At 33.3% G+C, this 19,398-nt stretch overlaps 1 protein-coding gene across 1 annotated transcript in view; it reads right to left on the bottom strand.

The window, feature by feature from the left end:
* KLHL4 (kelch like family member 4) overlaps nt 1–19,398 on the bottom strand; it is a 104,418-nt gene that overhangs the window by 40,648 nt on the left and 44,372 nt on the right. The window contains exons 2-3 of the mRNA XM_007187651.2: nt 3,583–3,750; nt 3,057–3,193 (exon numbers count right to left, since the gene is read on the bottom strand). Coding sequence (XP_007187713.2) covers nt 3,057–3,193; nt 3,583–3,750 — 305 coding nt within the window. The remainder of the gene's footprint in view (nt 1–3,056; nt 3,194–3,582; nt 3,751–19,398) is intronic.

The following is a 19,398-nucleotide window of genomic DNA, read 5'->3' as shown; positions in this document are numbered from 1 at the left end:
ACAGGGCTATTTTTTCTAGTGTACAGTAACTATTCAGGGAATACCTTTTGAGGTGAATATATGCAAGTGAGTATGTACAAGCACTAATGAGATGGCTGAAGGGAGCCATACCAGATTATCAAAAACAACTGGAGCAAATGAACAGTGAGTACCACCATTGCAACAAAAAGTAATTTCTTGTTTCTTTATCATCTTAGACCTGCATCTAAATCTAATATTAAAAACTGTCTACATTATGACTCAAGAAGCATTATGCCATATTGTATAAGGATCATACAATGGGCAATACAGGTACCTGTCATTTGTGTGGGAAAATGTCTGGGTAAGTAACACTAGGCTTATATGTCCATTTTTTGCATCTGTATTTATTAGCTGATAAGGATGACTTTGCCCAAATACTACACCTGGAATTAATGCCCAGCACTGGTTTAAAAGAAATAAAATATTGCCAAGAGTCCTCAGATAAAGAATTGCTTATACGATTATTTTCTTAGGTATAAAAAACAGACTCTGTTTAAAAATATCTGTAAAGATTTTTTTTAAAGATTTATTTATTGATTGATTCATTACTATGTTGGGTCTTCGTTTCTGTGCTAGGGTTTCCTGTAGTTGTGGCAAGCGGGGGCTACTCTTCATCGCGGTGCGCGGGCCTCTCACTATTGCGGCCTCTCTTGTTGCGGAGCCCAGGCTCCAGACGCGCAGGCTCAGTAGTTGTGGCTCACGGGCCTAGTTGCTCCGCGGCATGTGGGATCTTCCCATACCAGGGCGCGAACCCGTGTCCCCTGCATTAGCAGGCAGATTCTCAACCGCTGCGCCACCAGGGAAGCCCCAGTGTAAAGATTTTTAAAAGCCAAGATCAGAGCAATTTAAGCTGTTTCCTTTATATTGATATATCTGTATTATTTTTGAAGCAAGAGTTATTGATGAATTATTGCAAATGTTGTAATTATTTTGATAAGATATATTCCTATATTTCTGTTTTAGCCAAGCTGTAGGGAAGTTATAAAGAATGATATTTCATATGGATTATATAAACTATAAAGTATTTTTTTATAATTTTGCTTTGTAAAATACCTTAATATGAATTCTATCTGATTGCATAACCATAAAAAAGAATAATAAAAACTGTAAGCTGCTATGTATTTGGTTCAACCTCTAAAATGTGTTGTAAAGGGATCCAGCCCATTGGCAAAGTTTCTTGTGTTGTTTCTTATCCTGGATTTTGAAGGGAGAGCCCTGCCTATATTTTATGAAACTCAGAGCAGTATGAACTATTCTCAGATTCACCTGCTGTAGACATTGAAACTTGGCCTGTTTATTAAGAATAATATTTATTTCTCAATGAATGAAACAATAAAACTCACAGAAGAAAACATAGTATAAAAGTTCCTTGGGTCTTGGCAATAAGTTCATGGGTAAGACACCAAAAGCACAGTGAACAAAAGCTAAAATAAACAAGTGGGACTACATCAAACTAAAGATCTTCGCCACAGCAAAGGAAGCAAAAAATAGAGACGGAAACCTACAGAATGAGAGAAAATATCTGCAAACCATATATATGTTAAGGGTTTAATATCCAAAATATATAAAGAACTCATACAACTCAATAGCACAGAAGCAGATAATCCAATTAAAAATGGGCAAAGAACGTGGATAGAAATTTTTTTCCAAAGAAGACATACAAATGAGCAATAGGTATGTTAAAAGGTGCTCAACAGCACTACTCATCAGGGAAATGCATATCAAAACCACAATGAGATATTATCTCATACTTATTAGGATGGCTATTATAAAAAAGAGAAGAGATAGTCAATGTTAATGAGGCTTTGGAGAAAAGGGAACTTTTGTGCACTTTTGGTGAAAATGTAAATTGGTTCAGCCATTAAGAAAAACAGTATGAAGGCTCCTAAAAAATAAAAAAAAATAGAACTACCATGTGATCCAGCAATCCCACTCCAAAGGAAACGAAAACAAGATCTTAAAGAGATAGCTCCTCTCCCTTGTTTATTGCAGCATTATTCACATGATATGGAAACAACTTAAATGTTCTTTGGCACATGAATGGAAAAATAAAATGTGATATACACACACACAATGGAATACTATTCAACCATGAGAAAGATGGAAATCCTGCCATTTGTGACAACATGGGTGAACCTGGAGGGCATTATGCTAACTGAACTAAGGTAGACAGAGAAAGACAAATACTGTATGGGATCACTTGTATGTGAAATAGGGGTGGGAAAGGGAAGATGGAGAAATGTAGATCGAAGGGTAAAAACTTTCAGTTATAAGAAGTTCTCAGGATAAGAAGTACAGCATGGTGACTCTAGTTAATAATACGGTATTGGGTACTGCATACTTGAAAGTTTCTGAGAGTGTATCTTAAGCAGTCTCACCAAAAAAAAGAGTTATCTATATGAGATGATGTGTGAATTAATTACCTTGATCTTTGTAATCATTCCACTATATATATATATGTATATATCTGTGTGTATATGTATATATATACACACACACATATATGTGTATATACATGATATATATATATACAATCAAGTTGTATACTTTAAGTATCTACAATTATATTTGTCAATTATTCCTTAATAAAGTTGGAATGAATAAATAAATAAATTTTCTTGGCCCCCAAACTCATCCTGTTACTTTTGTTACATAGTTTGATTAAATATGACTTTATTATTTCAAAAGAAGAGACTAAGTCTATAGAGTTAGACTATCCCACTTCCACTCTCACTTTTACAAACAAGAATGTACCCACACCTTTCAAAAGAGAAAGAGAGACATGCTCCTGTAGCTTTGTGTTAAAATAGCTCTATTTTCTCATGGTCAAACATTTTATAGCATATTATTTACCTCTTGCTCTTTTATACTACTGTATCTAAATACTGATTCTGCCACTTACTACTTTAGGAAATTTACTTAACTGGTCTATCCTTCAATTTTCTCACTTACAGAGTTAGAATAATAATAATGTGGGTTATATAATATAGAATTATTGTGAGGATTGAATGAGTTAATACATGCCAAGCACTTACCTGTGTAAGCATACTGCACCAAGGAATTAAGTGCATTAGGATCGACTCCTTCCATCCTGACCTCTTCTTGTTTGGCTTCAAGCACATCATTAGTAAACATTGCAGCAAAATAATCCGACACTGCACTGAGAACCAACCTGGAAATAGGAATGTTTCATAGGAAATTAAATCAGTCCATAATCTCACTGAAAAACATGAAATATAGTCAGTAAGTTTTTAACACTGATGAGTACGTTTTCTGCATAAATCTTTCATAGTTCAGTAAAGTGTAGTGAAATTAGAAAGGTAAATTAAGTAAGTTGATTTTGTTTAGACAATTTGTGCTGTTTCTCTTCATCAATTTCTCTAAAGTTTGGCTCTTCTAAATATCACACAGGGAAACAGATCATATAGGCTAGTGCTTTTTCAATACAAAAACATAAAGATCTATTTTCCTCAATGCTCCAATTCGTAATCAATGGACTGATTCTTTCTCATTCATGCTAGCTATAGTCATTAAATGATCTGTCTGCATAAGGATATTTACCGATGGGCTGGGATTCGGAGGTGTCCAGCAATGAGTAGCACATCACACAATTGTTTCTCTTTCAGGTAGTTCTCCATTTTATGAAGAGTTTGTTCCGCATGGTTTACAGCATGGAACTGCTCCTCAGATCTGCTAACATTCATTTCTTCAGGATGCTGTGTATCTAATCTAAAAAGGGGATAAGTGTGAGAATATCTTTTTTTCTCCTAGTGGGTGTGCAAAATTCCAGTAGAAATTTAGGCACATCTACTTCTAAAAGAAATAAATCGAATTAAAGTAAACTTAAAATTTGCCCACCAATCCTAAATATTTCACTATTATTGCTCCCTAACCTCCATTAAAGTGAGGTGTCATGATTATTATTTATGTCTGGAATGTAACCATAGATGTGACTATGCATGGTTCAACAGCAGGGCTAGTGTTAATTGTTATATGCACAAACATAAACTTCAAGATACAAGCCTCTTTCTTTGATTTTTATTGGCATCACAATTATGTCATTTGGCATGAAATTGTAGACATGATTCAAAATACTTTTCAAATTTGATTATGTTCTGAAGCTTCTCCATGGAGTACTCATTACTCATCAGAGATATTTCTTGAAGAATCTCAAGGCCGAGACTTCCACAACGTTGTTTACAATATGTCATTCCCATCAAGAAAATAAACATATTTCCATCTTTTATCTTTTTTCCAGCTTTACTGAGATATAATTGACATACTACATTAAGTTTTAGATATACAATGTGATGATTTGATATACATATATATTGTGAAATGATTACCACAATAAGGTTAGTTAAAATATCCATCATCTTACATAGTTACCATTTTGTGTGTGTGTGGTGAGAATATTTAAGATCTACCCTCTTAGCAATTTTCAAGTATACAACACAGTATTGTTAACTATAGTCACCATGCTGTATATTAGATCCTCAGAACTCATTCATCTTCTAACTGGAAGTTTGTACCCTTTGACTGTTTAGGCAAAGATGATGACTGTTGAATTTGCAATAATGAAAGCTGTTTACATGTCTTTTCAACCTCATACAATGGTGGAATTTAAGTACTAACACAAGCACATAGAGGTTTACAATGAGTAGAAGCTTAAAAATTTGATGGTAAGATGAACATACTTTTCTTGTTACTATTCTAGCTTCCAGGCATCATTTTCCAACCACCAGTTAAGGTTAGTTTTGGGTCCCCCGCACCATTTAGGCTGTGTTTCTTTGAAGACAATTGGCCCAGGGTGGCATTACTCTCTTTTTGTCTGTGTAATTCAAATAAATGATTCATCTGCAAATCTTCTTAATCTTTAAAGATTCTTTTGGACATTCTGTCACAATATTGTATGGACAATCAGGGTAATAGGATATGAATATCCTTAAAAATTACTTTTTTTTTTTTTTTTTTTTTTAGAAAGGAACAATCCCTTGGCACCATAGAATGGAAGGCATTCAGGTTTCACTTAACTCACTTATCCTAATCTTTCCTTTGTTCAAGAAATGGTTTGATTCACATTGAGTCAATCAAACATTCAATATCTAATTATCTAATTGTCTTAGCTGTCCTTGTATATACTCCAGCATGTATCGGAGATGGGCATATTCTAAAGGAGCAATATGCTTTGGGAAGTTCTTGCTGGGAAATATTTCTTTTTCATTTCCTATGTGGATGCCTGTGTGTGTGTGTGTGTGTGTGTGTGTGTGTGAGGGAGAGAGAGAGAGAGATTTCCCCGGCAAGGACCTCCAGTACTATATTGAGTAGAAGTGGCAAAAGTGGGCATGCTTGTCTTGTTCCTCATCTTATAGGAAAACCTTTCAGTACCATTGATATGGTGACTTTTATAATGGCCTTTATTATGTTGTGGTAGCTTCCCTCTTTTTTCTAGTTTGTTGAATTTTTTTTTTAATAATGAAAGGGTATTTAATTTTGTAAAATGCTTTTCCTGCATCAGTTGAGATGATTTTTTTCTGTTATATTAATTATAGGGTATTGCATAGATTTATTTTTATATGTTGAAACAACCTCACATTGCAGGAATAAATCCCACTTTATCATGGCTTATAGTCCATTTAATGTGCTACTGAATTCTGTTTGCTAGTGTTCTGTTGAAGATTTTTGCATCTATATTCATAAGAAATATTGGTCTGCAGATTTCTTTTCTTGTAGTGTCTGTCTAGCTTTGGAATCAGGGTAATGGTGACCTCATGGAATGAGTTAGGAAGTGCTCCCACCGCTTCAATGTTTTGAAAGAGTTTGAAGAGGATTGTTATTAATTCCCCTTCAAATATTTTGTAGAATTCACCAGTGAAGCCATGTTGGTTCAGGCCTCTTCTTTGTTTGGAGGTTTTTTGATTACTGATTCAATCACTTTTTACTAGTTACAAGTTGGTTTATATTTTCTTTTCTTTCATGATTCATTCTTGTGAGGTTGTGTATTTCTAGGAATTTGTCCACTTCATTTAGTTATCCCAAAACTGGCATACAGTTGCTCATAGTAATTACAATGTGTTTTTTTTAAATTTCTGATTTTAGCTACTTGAGTCTTCTCTCTTTTCCTCTTAATGCAACTTAAGGTTTGCCAATTTTGTTGATGCCTTCAAAGAACCAACTATTGGTTTCATCGATTTTCTCTATTTTTTAATTCTTGATTTTGTTTATTTCTGTGTCAATATTTCTTATTCCCTTCCTTCTGTTTCAATTTAGTTTTATTTTTCTTTTTAATTTTTGCTATACAGTAGATTCTTATTATCTATTTTATGTACATTAGTGTGAATATGTTAATCCCAATCTCCCAATTTATCCCTTCCCCTGCCTTTCTCACTTGGTAACCATAAGTTTGTTTTCTACATCTGTGACTATTTCTGTTTTGTAGATAAATTCATTTGTACGTTGTTTTGTTTTTAGGTTCCACATATAAGTGATATCATATGATATTTGTCTTTCTCTGTCTGACTTACTTCACTAAGTATGACAATCTCTAAGTCCATCCATATTGCTGCAAATGGCATTATTTTGTTCATTTTTATGGCTGAGTAATATTCCATTGTATATATGTACCACATCTTCTTTATCCATTCCTCTGTTGATGGACATTTAGGTTGCTTCTATGTCCTGGCTATTGTAAATAGTTCAGCAATGAACACTGGGGTGCATGTATATTTTCGAATTATGGTTTTCTCCAGATATATGCCCAGGAGTGGGATTGCTGGATCATATGGTAACTCTATTTTTAGCTTTTTAAAGAACCTCCATACTGTTCTCCATAGTGGCTGAGGAATGACGTTAGCTTTTTGATTTGACATCCTTTCTCTTTTTTAATGTAAGCATCTATAGCTAAAAATTACCTGCTTAACACTGCTTTTGCTGCTTATGATAAGTTTTGGTATTTTGATACATCTTTTCACTGGCTCAAGATATTTTCTAATTACCATTGTGATTTCATTTTTCCCTATTCGTTGTTTAAGAGTGTATTGTATAAATAAGCTACAAGGATATATTGTACAGCAAAGGGAATATAGTCAATATTTTATAACAACTATAAACAGAGCATAATCTATAAAAATTTTGAATCACTATGCTGTACACCTGAAACTAATATAGTATTGTAAATCAGTTATACTTTAATAAAAAATGTGTTTATCTTAGAACCCCAACCCAAATCACAATAAAAAATTTAAGTGAAAAAAAATGTATTGTAATTTCCACACATTTGTGGGTTTTCTAATTTTCCTTCCACTGTTGATAGCTATTTTCATGCCACTGTGATCAGAAGAGTACTTCATATGATTTCAATCTTTAAAATTTATTAAGACATTTTGCAGTCTAAGATATGGTCTGACCTTGGTAATATTCCACATGCATTTGAGAAAAAATCTTATTTTTCCATTGTTTGGTGGTTTGTTCTATAAAGGTCTGTTAAGTCCAATTATTCTACAGAGTTGCTGAAATCCTCTATTTCCATATTGAACTTATGTCCAGTTGTTCTATGGGTTATTGATATTGGTATATTGAAGTCTCCTAGTATTATTGTAGATCCACATAATTTTCCCTTCAACTCTGTCAACGTTTGCTTCATATATTTAGGAGTGCTGATATTTGTTTCTTCTATTTTTATAATTATTATATCTTATGGGTGAATTGACCCTTTTATAAGTAAAACCTCCTTTGTCTTTTGTAAAAGTTTTTTACTTAAAGTCTATTTTGTTTGATATAATATAGCTAGCCCTGCTCTCTTTTGGTTGCTATTTGCATGAAATATCTTTTTCCATTCTGGAATGTACTTACTCTGAAGTGAGTTTCTTTTAGACAGCATATAGTCTGATCCTTTAAAAAAATCTGTTAATCCATGACTTTTGATTGAGGAGTTTAATTCATTTATACTTAAAGTAATTACTGATAAGGAAGGACAAAATTGTCATTATGTTCTTTGTTTTCTGTATGTCTTATAATAGCTTTTCTGTACCTTACTCCATATCACTGCTTTTCTTTCTGTTTAGTTGATATTTTTTTGTAGTGAAACATTTTGATTTTCTCCTCATTTCCATTTGTGAGTATTATATATTTTCTTTGTAATTACCATGGAGATTACATATAATGTCCTAAAGTTATAACAATCTATTTTAATGTGATTTCAACTTAATTTCAATCACATAGAAAAACTCTACTCCTTTACAGCTATGCCCCTCCTTTTATGCTATAGACATCACAGATTACATTATGGTGTATTGTGTACTTATTACCATAGATTTATAATCATTTTTTTGTGGTTTTGACTTTTAAATCTTGTAGAACAATAAAAAGTGGTGTTATGAATCAATATTAATAATAATGGTTTTTATATTAGTCATGCATCTTCCTTTATCTGAGAAATTTATGTATTTTTTGGCTTTGAGTTACTGTATAGGATCCTTTCATTTCAACTTGAAGGACTCCCTTTAACATATCTTGTTGTGAAGGTCTAGTCATAATAAACTTTCTCAATATTTGCTTATCTGGGAATATCTTAATTTATCCCTCATTTTTGAAGGACCGTTTTCACAGATATAGAATTCTCATTTGATATATATATTTTTTCTTTCAGTACTTTAAATAGAGTCAGCCCTCCATATCCCTGGGTTCCACATGTTGAACCCATCCACAGATTTTTGTATCTGCGGTGGGTCCTGGAATGAATTCCCCATGGATACTGAAGGACAAATGTATATCATCCCACTGCCTTCTGTCTTGCAAGGTTCCTGATCAGAAAATTATTAATAATTTTATTGATGATTCCTTGTATGTGTTGAGTCACGTCTGCTGCTTTCAAAACTGATCTGTCTTTTACTTTCAACAGTTTCATTACAATGTGTTTGGGTCTCTTTGGGTTTATCCTATTTGAAGTTCATTTAGCTACCCGTATTTTAAATCTATATCCCTCCTCAAATTTTGGGAATTCTTTATCATGATTTCTTCAAAGAAGGTCTCTGCTCCTTTTCTCTCTCTTCTCTTTCTGGGATTTCAGTTATGCATATATTGGTCTGTTTGATGATGGCTCTTAAGTCTCTAAGGCTCCACTCACTGTTTTTCATTCTTTTTTCTTTGTGTTCTAGGTTTGAAAATTTCATACAAGTTGTCTTCAAATTCATGGGTTTTTTCCTGCTGGTTCAAGTCTGCTATTGAAGCCCTCTAGTAAATTCTTCAATTCAGTATTGTATTTTTCAGGTCCAGAATTTCTGTTTGCTTCTTTTTTGTAATTTCTATCGCTTTCTTGATATTCTTATTTTGTTCATATGTTGCTTTCCTGATTTCTTTTAGTTCTTTTTCTGTGTTTTCCTTTAGCTCTTTGAAAATATTTAAGAAAGTTGTTTAAGTTATTTGTCTAGAAACTTTAAAATCTGTTGTTCTTTAGGGTCAGTTTCCTGATATTTATTTTGTCCCTTTTGAATGAGCCATGTTTCCATGTTTCCTTGTGATCGTTTGTTAAAATTGGGTATTTGGAAAAACAGCCACTTTCCCTAACCTTTGCCTAATGGCTCTGTGTGGGGGAAGTATTTCACTAATCAGCCCAGCATGAAAGTTGAGTTCTCAGGCCTTTTCTGAGCATGCATATCTGTGGACTTGCATGTGGGCTTTTTTATTCCAATCTCACATATACACAGTTGCTTATACATATCTTAATTTCTCTAAGTCTCACCTCTGCTTCTTTGTCAGACCTTAGATATTCTTTTGTATACCTTTGCCTATAATCGCTTGCCCCCAGGTATCCATGGTCTGTAGTCCTGCAATTTTCATGTGCTATTGTACCTGCCACTACTTTTTGTGGCTTCCAACTTGGCATCCAAACCATACTGCTATTCTCATCTGAGCATTGAGTTAGGCAATACTGAAATTAGTTTGTTGCATACCCTACAGATAGACCAGAATGTGGCCAAAAATTCCACTCATTTCTTGTATCTTAAGGGGGAAATCAAGAAATAAGTTGCCTTCTTCCAATTATGCTGTGCTACCCTGGTACAAGAGCAAGCATAAATGCCATGAAATTTCTATTGATTTGAATGTGACTTTTTCTTGATCAGACATTTACTTGGCTGCTGTATATCCTTGATTTGCTTCCAGAGCTCTCATGAAGCTTTTTAAATCAATCTGTAGTTGCTTACTTGATATTTCCATAGAGGACAAGGGTCTGGAGCTTCTTAATCCACCATTGTTCTGAAATCACAGAAGTTACTGCAGTCTGGTTTTATTTAATTTTAAGGATAATACTTGAGTTTCTTATGTTTTTCTGAGTAGCAGTGAAACAGATATCAGAACAATAAACCTTTGAGATTGCTTTTGCTGCAAAACTCTTTTGTAAAAAATTTACTTTGAGAAAAAAATGGAAGGCATTATCTTAAAAAATTGGTGAAGGTGTCGTTAATTTTGCAGGTCACTTTGGAAGGCAATTTGGAAATATAAATTTAAAAAAATTAAAATATAGATACTTTGTAAAGACATTCTTGGCAATCCTCTGAGTTTGAAGTTGAAAATCTGAATGCAGTTATTTTAGAGAATGTGCCTTTTACCATAGTTCAAATGTTGTAAAGACACAGAACCACATGCTGCTAACATAGAGAGCATAACTTCATATTTAGGCATTTCTCAAATAGCTTCATATTTTTTCTGTTTTTCTTTTGTAAATTCCATTTCTCAAGTGAGCCATGGAGATTAAATGGAAACTTAGCCTTCTTCTAATGGTGTTAACTTAGTTCCCAAAACTCATTATAGAAAAGATAATTTTCTTGGGGCTTCCCTGGTGGTGCAGTGGTTGAGAATCTGCCTGCCAATGCAGGGCACAGGGGTTCGAGCCCTGATCTGGGAAGATCCCACATGCCGTGGAGCGACTAGGCCCGTGTGCCACAATTACTGAGCCTGCGCATCTGGAGCCTGTGCTCCGCAACAAGAGAGGCTGTGATAGTGAGAGGCCCATGCACCGTGATGAAGAGTGGCTCTTGCTCGCCACAACTAGAGAAAGCCCTCGCACAGAAACGAAGACCCAACACAGCTATAAATAAATAAATAAATAAATAAATAAATAAATAAAATTTAAAAATAAATAAATAAATAAAATGTCTCCCTCCCAGGTTCATTTAAAAAAAAAAAAAGAAAAGATCATTTTCTTACTGAGGGAATGTAAAACTATGCAGAAAATTAATTTCTATTTTTTTGTATATGGTGATGCTGGACCATATGAAAAATTGCTCTCTTAAATCCAAGGGACAAGGTTATTGCTTAAATAAAATTTTTGTGCTGACTCTCTTTTGGAGAGCTGTTAAAGCTTCATCCATGTGCTTTTCCTGGCAAATAGAAGGCACTCAGTAAATGTCTGATGAAGGTATTAATTTATGCACATTTTTAATGCTACTGTAGCTTGAACTTTACTACATTTGGAGTCTTGGAAGTGTATGAATTAAATCTCAAAAGCAAATCACAAACTTAAAGCTTCTTCTTGCTAAGATAGCTATGCAGGTAATATAAACTTGCAATCATGCAGATAATATAATGATCTGAGTGGCATAAATTAAGCCAACATTCTAAACCTATAGTAGGTAAAGATTTTTCTCTGAAGAAAAGATGTATCCTTCTGTGTGAAATAAATATTTTAATATATCATATGTGATTATATTTTAAGATATCATCTGTTGTAAATGACTGAAATTGTTATTTGAAAGGAAATATTATATATGGATAATATAAAGCAAATGCCTGCAATGTTTCCATTAAAACCAAAACATATTGCCATTTATGAAGGCTTATCAGTTATTAATATTGGGGATAATATATTTTAAAATTTTGTTGTTACTTAATTATGATAAATGATGATGGCATCAAAGTTGAAATCACTTTCATCTAGGACTCTAAATTTATCTGGTCTTGGAATTTTAGCCTCCAGAATTGTTAGAAAGTACGTTTATATTGTTTAAGTAATCAAGTCTGTGCTATTTCATTATGGCAGTCCTAGAAAACTAATGTAAGCTATATATAAAATTAAATATGATAAGCTCAGGTAATTTTTTCCATTAGCTTATAAACATTTACTGAAAGCAACTATATGTGTTTAACAATAATAAATGACAAAATCTCGAGATGTCAAAAACTTATTAAATATTGCATTAATTGCATTTTAAAAATTAATAAAATTTGAGAGGACACAGTGTGGTGTAGTTATCAAGAACTTAGGCTTTTTACTCAAATGCTTAATTTCCATTCTGACACTTAATTAAGTGACTTTAAAAAATTTGCTTATCTTCCCTAATGCTTAACTCTTCTCATCAGTAAACTAGTGCCAATTCCAAAGAGGTTTTTCTGAACACAACAGGAAATACTCATTAAATATTAGCTATCCTAGTCACTAAAAGCACCAGCACCAACACCACTGTCATCATGGTAATCTCATCATCATAATCACCATTTAGGGTTGCCACAATCAGTGAAAGCGGCAGAAAAAAAATACAGGGTAGCCTTAGAAGTGTACAAAAAGAATACAGGTGAGCTTAGCTTTGAAGGATGGACATGGCCTGGATGAGCAGAAAAGAGTGAAAAAGGTATTTGAGGAATGGAGAACAAGGTGAACAAAAGTTTGTAATTGTTGTAACTGCTGTTATTTTTCCCCAGCTAGATTTCTCATAACATGTTAGAAGGAATGTAGAAATAGCAAAGTAAAATTTAGACTAGGAACAGAGGTTAAACACCAGGAAAATCGTAGATCTTTTATGAAACCTGATGTGGGCAGTGAAAACTGAGAAAAGGGAAATCTGCAGTCAGGAACTGAGTCAATAGGAAGGAGTTGCTCCGAATGAGTTAGTCTGAAGGGCAGTTCTAGATTACAGCTGATAGTGACTTGACAAAGAAACAAGGAGAGTGAAACTGTTTAGCATTTGGTTGCAGTGAGACTCCATTTGAAGGTCTTCCCTGAGTGAAATAATGGCAATTCTGAGCCAGATGCCTGGCAGCAGAAAAGTACACAACATGTTCAGCACCTGCATTTGACTATCTTCATTGGGGTATACAGATTACATGTGGAACAAAAGTGAAAGCAACAAGTAACATTCACAGATTTAATGAACTACAGCAAGGACAAGAAAGAGAATAATATAGAATTGTGATTTAAACAGCAGTAGGGTCAAGAGAAATTGGTGGTCTTTTTGCTTCTTTGTTGTGTGTTATTTGGGGAAAAGTTATTTAACTGAAGGGAACCTAATGCTTTTTTTATTTATATTTTTTTGGTTACACCATGCTGGACAAAAAGTATCTGAAAAGAGGCTTACAAGCCAGAATGATGAGACAGTCACACAATCTATGCATACATGATAGTCCCTTAGATGTGAAGATTGATGTGTGAAGTTTGTTTGAGGCTGGTGAAAGACTTTTATGTAGCAATTGCTAATGCTTTGGGGTTTCCAATGGGAACAGTGGGTGAGGCAAGGGAAAGTAGACAGTCTCCCAACCAGTTTTTAATATGGTATTAAAATGTTTGCTTATTTATTGTTTTAATATGGTTTTCTAAAGACTGTTGATAGTATTTTGTTACAATGTTCCTGTAACAAAGAAGAAAAAACCTGAAATATACATAATAGCCCATTCTCAAGGCTGTGCCTTCCAGGCTTGACCTTTAAATCTATAACACATTTCATTCATATAGAGGTAAAAAGTTGTGGAACAGAGAATAACATTTGTCTTGTTGGAGGTTTACAGGAACATTGTGACCTGACCTACACGGACAGGTGCAAGAACAAAGGATTCTGGCACCAAGAAGTTTGCAACAACCAGCCACCCCCGCCCCACCCCTTTTAGTATTAATAAAGAAGTCTGAGTTCTAACTTGGGGAAGATGGTTCTTTGGGACACTAGTCCACTATCTTTTTAGTCTGCTGGCTTTCTGAATAAAGTCGCTATTCCTTGCCCCAAAACTTCGTCTCTCGATTTATCGGCCTGTTGTGAGGGAGCAGTACGAGCTTGGACTTAGTAACATTACTATCCTCCATTTGCTTTATAAGATTCATGAAATTTGTGAGTGATTTATGTTAAATACAGAGGTCAGATTTCTGCATCAATGATAGAATTCTTTTAATAAGGTGTATTTTTTAAAATTTAAAAATATTTTATCATGAATGATCCTATCTTAGAAAATATATTAATTTTCTTATAGGAATTACATTTGTAATTCTACCTAAGTTTTTTGTATTGTATATGAATATATTTCTATTCAAAATAACAATTTCAATCTACTAATGGAAAATTAACAATTATAGAATGCTGAATAATAAGTTATGAAATCTGGTATAATCATTTGCAAGTAAAGCAGCCAAATCACTCACTAAGTATTGGTACATGTTGATTCAAGATTCCTTTTGGATAAGTTATTTTAATTAAGACACATTTTCCATAATATATTGAATCTGTGATGTCTATCAAGTGTTTCCTTTAACATAAGCAAAAAGCTGTTAGATTTGAAAATAAAACATATCACAGTGTTTTCAAAGTGAAGAGCTATACTTGTTTCCAATATGTTTGTAAGTCTTCCAGGAGTGCATGTAGCTTTTTCCTTTTTGGAATCATCATGGAAGGCTATTTGTTATATATAAAAAGACTCATTAACACCCTCCTTTTCCAAGTTTTCTTGGTAAGACCTTAATGTTGTTTTACAAAAATTGTCCGAATTTATGTCTGTGCAGATACACACATCACAGTTCTAGTAACCTTAGTGAAAATGTGCTACCTAGTATAAGTCAATATCAAGATCAAGTCCTAGATCTAGATTAAAAAGAAAAATGTATATTCTCATCTATACACCAAACAAAAATTAGATAGAGACTGTAATAAAGATAATTATGTAGAATATAAAACTAAGGCTTTGCATATCATCATATAAAGACAAAAGAATATATTTTAAAAGATATTCTCAGGAGAATGCTGTAAACTGAAGTGTTACTACTTAGAGCGCCCTATACTCCAAATGCTATTTGATTTTGCTGTTGTCTTTCTTAGTTTTGAAATAAAATTTAATGAAAGAGAGAAATAATCCAAAGGACAAAGTAAATAAAACTAATGATAGTGCATTTTAATGATAATCATTATAGAAAAATGTTAGCTCTTAAATAATTGTTTTACTTGTTGTACTTGTGACCTTCTTCTCTTCATTCTAAAATACAGTTAAAGAATTTCTATCCATTTTACATGCCTAAATGAACTATAATTAAATTAGTAATAGGGAGAGGCTGACTATCATACTAATATATTTACTGTGGGTAACGTTCAAATGTCTTCCAAATATGCATTCTTCAAGCAGAGTAAAATAAATATTAACATGCTAACTAAGTGAAAATATCTATTTATAAAAATAACTTTAGCTCTTTTAGATCCAAAAGAGCTTTTGTGAAAATAACAACAAAACTTCTTCATGAGGCTGAAGTGGGAGCTGACAAAACTGACACTTGCCTTATGGGATACCTGTTATGACCTATTTCCCTTCAGAGTTGCTATATAGTAGGAGACACAATTTGAACAACAATATACCTAAATTAATTTTTAAATGAACTATGTACTTTATAATTTTAACTATGGTGCAAATTCCCACATAAATATAAAACAGTCTTTTATGTTGGTCTTCACTATCAGAAAAGGAAGACTTACATATCCTCATACATTAACAGTATAATAGTAATCATAATAATAATTACAGACTAATGAGTGTCAGTTACGAGCCAGACAATATGCTATATATTTTCTTATATATTAAGTCTTTTAATATTCACTGTCTGTAAGTTAAAAATTTATATCTATTTTTCAGATATGGAAACTCAGGCTCGGAAAGATTTAAAAATTGCCTAATATTATGTAATCTAGTAAATGAAGAGTTAGGTTTCAAGCCAAACCAAGATCTGTCTGATCCTAAGGCTGATTTCTTTCTAGTACTCCACAATACCATTTAACTACTTACATTACATTGCACATTTAAGTTACAGAAGGTTGGAATCTTTGTATTGTATTCTAAATAGTTGGTACAGATAAAGTCCACATTTATTCTAAAGAAAATCTCAGAAAAGATAAATTTGTTGATAGCAGTTTTATAATTTATGAACTAAAAATTCAGAAATTATAATAACTTCTGAAAGCTTCTTAAATCATTTATGATACTGATAAAATGTAAGGATTACAAATTAGTGACCTGGAAATCACGTTTTTAACTCAAGATATTTTAAGGTAGGAAGATAAGGGATCTAGGGATTGCTTGGCTTAGAAGTCATTTGAGAATTGTGTTAATTACCTGGGCTGACCTACTAACTTCAGCATTTTACAGTCTTTACTTTTAGAACTTGTTTCAGAAAGACAGGGCTCTTGAAGCTATGTCATTTATTGTCCTCTAAAAAAAAAATCTTACCTATGGATATTTTAAAAGAAAAAAACTATGTTCTTCACTACCAGATTTTAGAGGAGACACTTGAAAAGGGAATGGTATTTCTCTTTGAAAAAAATATTTCCAGGTTGAAAATGAAGTGTTTTGATTTTGATTTATATTTTTGAGATTCTTGTACCAAATCATTGATTTGTAGCTTACTTGGAAAACAGGAAATATAAGAAGAAACAAAAGCAGAATAATGGGTTGCATCTTAATCTAATAGAGTTGGATGGTTTTATTGCAATTCACATATATGTTCTATCTGAATACTTAGGCCACACACAGTGTTCTTGGTTCTTTTTTCAGAGTGATGCTATTCCCAAACCCAAAGTAGAGCTTCTGATGACATAGTGACAGAAGTAGAAATGATGAACTGAAATAATCACTCCCTCTCAGTGATTTAAGAATACTCTATTAAAAGCAGCACAGTACAATCCTCTAAACCCATGTTTGGCATTCTCTGAGAATCACATCACTGTTTTGTTTGCTACTTATATTTTTCTTATTTCTAAACCATTCATAGGATCAAATGAATCTGATCATATGTTTACATCAGATGTTTTTAAAGTATTCAAGGCCTGTGATTGTATTAATAGAAAAAGAACACAGTGGTATTTGTTGTAAGAACAGAATTAAAAGATAAATGTAATTCACACATGGTACATAAGTTCTTGATAAAACATTATAATAGGTTGTTCAGTTCTCAAAGCTTGATTAAATTTGAATGTAAAAAGCAAAATATATTTTTTAGACTGAGTTCAATGTTTCTGGGAAACATTTTTATTTTGTTTTTTGTTTTGTCTTTCATAGTACTTGTGAATTTGGCACCTAGATGTCTAGGTAAGGCAATTTGTCAGGACCTAGTCAGTCATTAGGAACTACTGGAGGACAAATGAAATGCAAGTCTCAGAAAGTGAAAAGCCAGCAATACAGGCAGACAAATGAGGATGAATTGGGCTGAGAATTATGGAAAGATAAGGCACAGGATTAAAAGTATGAACTATATTCAGGAAGAACCAATGGAAAAGAAAAAAGTCACAATAAAAACATTATATACCATATCATATTATAAATTATCTTAATTGCAATAATCATTAGAGCAAATGAAGCCACCTAAAAACATAATGATGAAATATGGCTGTCTTATTCAAAATATGGGAGTCTTATTTCCCATGGTTTAGCCATAACATGGTTATTATTTCTAGTTCCCATGCAGGTTATAAAATATTCTACTCTACATATACATTTTTTGGAGGTTTTAGTTTTCCATTTTTACTATGCATAAAATATCTCAAGGCCCCTTAGTGGTCACCAGGGAAGTATAGAATGATCTAGCATTTTACTAGTCTTTGGATGGAAAAAAATATCAAAATTAAAGTATCAGAATCTATTATGTTAGGATCGTATATTTAAAAAAAAAATTATTGCAGTATAGTTGCTTTATAATGTTGTCTTAGTTTCAGTTGTACAGCAAAGTGAATCAGTCATACATATGTATATATCAATTCTTTTTTAGATTCTTTTCCCATATAGGCCATTACAGAGTACTGAGTAGAGTTCCCTGTGCTATACAGTAAGTCCTTATTAGTTATTAGTTATTTTATATATAGTAGTGTGTATATGTCAATACCAATCTCCCAATTAATATCTCCCTCCCTTACCCTCTGGTAACCATAAGTTTGTTTTTTACATCTGTAGGGATCATACATGTTTTAATATTTCCATAAGAATGGGAATTTAAATTTTGTCATCCCTCATTTGATTGGGTTAAAAACTAAGCTCAGAGTTTAGTTAATCCTCAAAATGGCATCTAATTTTTCTAATATGATTAGTGATTTTATGTACTTCTGTCTTTTCCCTAGATCAGTAAATTATCCCCTTTCTAATTATTTGTAGAAATTAAATGACCTGAATTTTAAGGAAGTAGAAAATAAACTATTCTATTATTTGCATTAAATTATAGGATTGCTTTACATAATTAACCTATTAATGGTTAATTCATGGAGATATCACCATTTGTTTTTACTAAATGGAATTCTAAAGTATCAATATATTCTATACTCACATTAACTATTATAATGGCCCTTTAGAACTTCTTAATTTGGACTTCACTAATTCAAAATTTGTAATAATTCAAACAAATGGTAAGACGTAGTGGCAAAGCCTGTGGCAAATCCTCACTCATCGTGGAGTTGAGGAGGCAAAGGTGTTTTCCCACGATTTTTCTGGGCACCTCAGGGTCTTGGTGCTCTGGCATGGTGTCAGGCCTGAGCCTCTGAGGCAGGAGAGCCGAGTCCAGGACATTGGACCACCAGAGGCCTCCTGGTCCCAAGCAATATCAAACAGCAAAAGCTCCCCCAGAGATTTCTGTCTCAACATTAACACCCAGCTCCACCCAATGGCCAGCAAGCTCCAGTGCTGGATGCCCCATCCTAAACAACTAGCAAGAAAGGATCACAACACCACACATTAGCAGAGAGGCTGCCTAAAATCATACTAATTTCAGAGACACCACAAAACACACCACCAGAAGCAGTCCTGCCCACTAGAAAGACAATATCCAGCCCCACCCACCAGAACACAGGCACCAGTCCCCTCCACCAGGAAGCCTACACAAGCCGCTGAACCAACCTTAACCACTGGCGACAGACACCAAAAACAATGGGAACTACGAACCTGCAGCCTGCGAAAATGAGACCCCAAACACAGGAAGTTATGCAAAATGAAAAGATAGAAAAATATGCAGCAGACGAAGGATCAAGGTAAAAACCTACCACACCAAACAAATGAAGAGGAAATTGGCAGTCTACCTGAAAAAGAATTCAGAGTAATGATAGTAAAGGTGATTTAAATCTTGTAAATCGAATGCAGAAAATACAAGAAACCTTTAACAAGGAC

This window comes from Balaenoptera acutorostrata, chromosome X (genome assembly GCF_949987535.1).
Source record: "Balaenoptera acutorostrata chromosome X, mBalAcu1.1, whole genome shotgun sequence".
Classification (NCBI taxonomy): domain Eukaryota; kingdom Metazoa; phylum Chordata; class Mammalia; order Artiodactyla; family Balaenopteridae; genus Balaenoptera; species Balaenoptera acutorostrata.
Note: the sequence above shows the minus strand (reverse complement) of the source record. Positions and strands in the feature narration are given on the sequence as shown.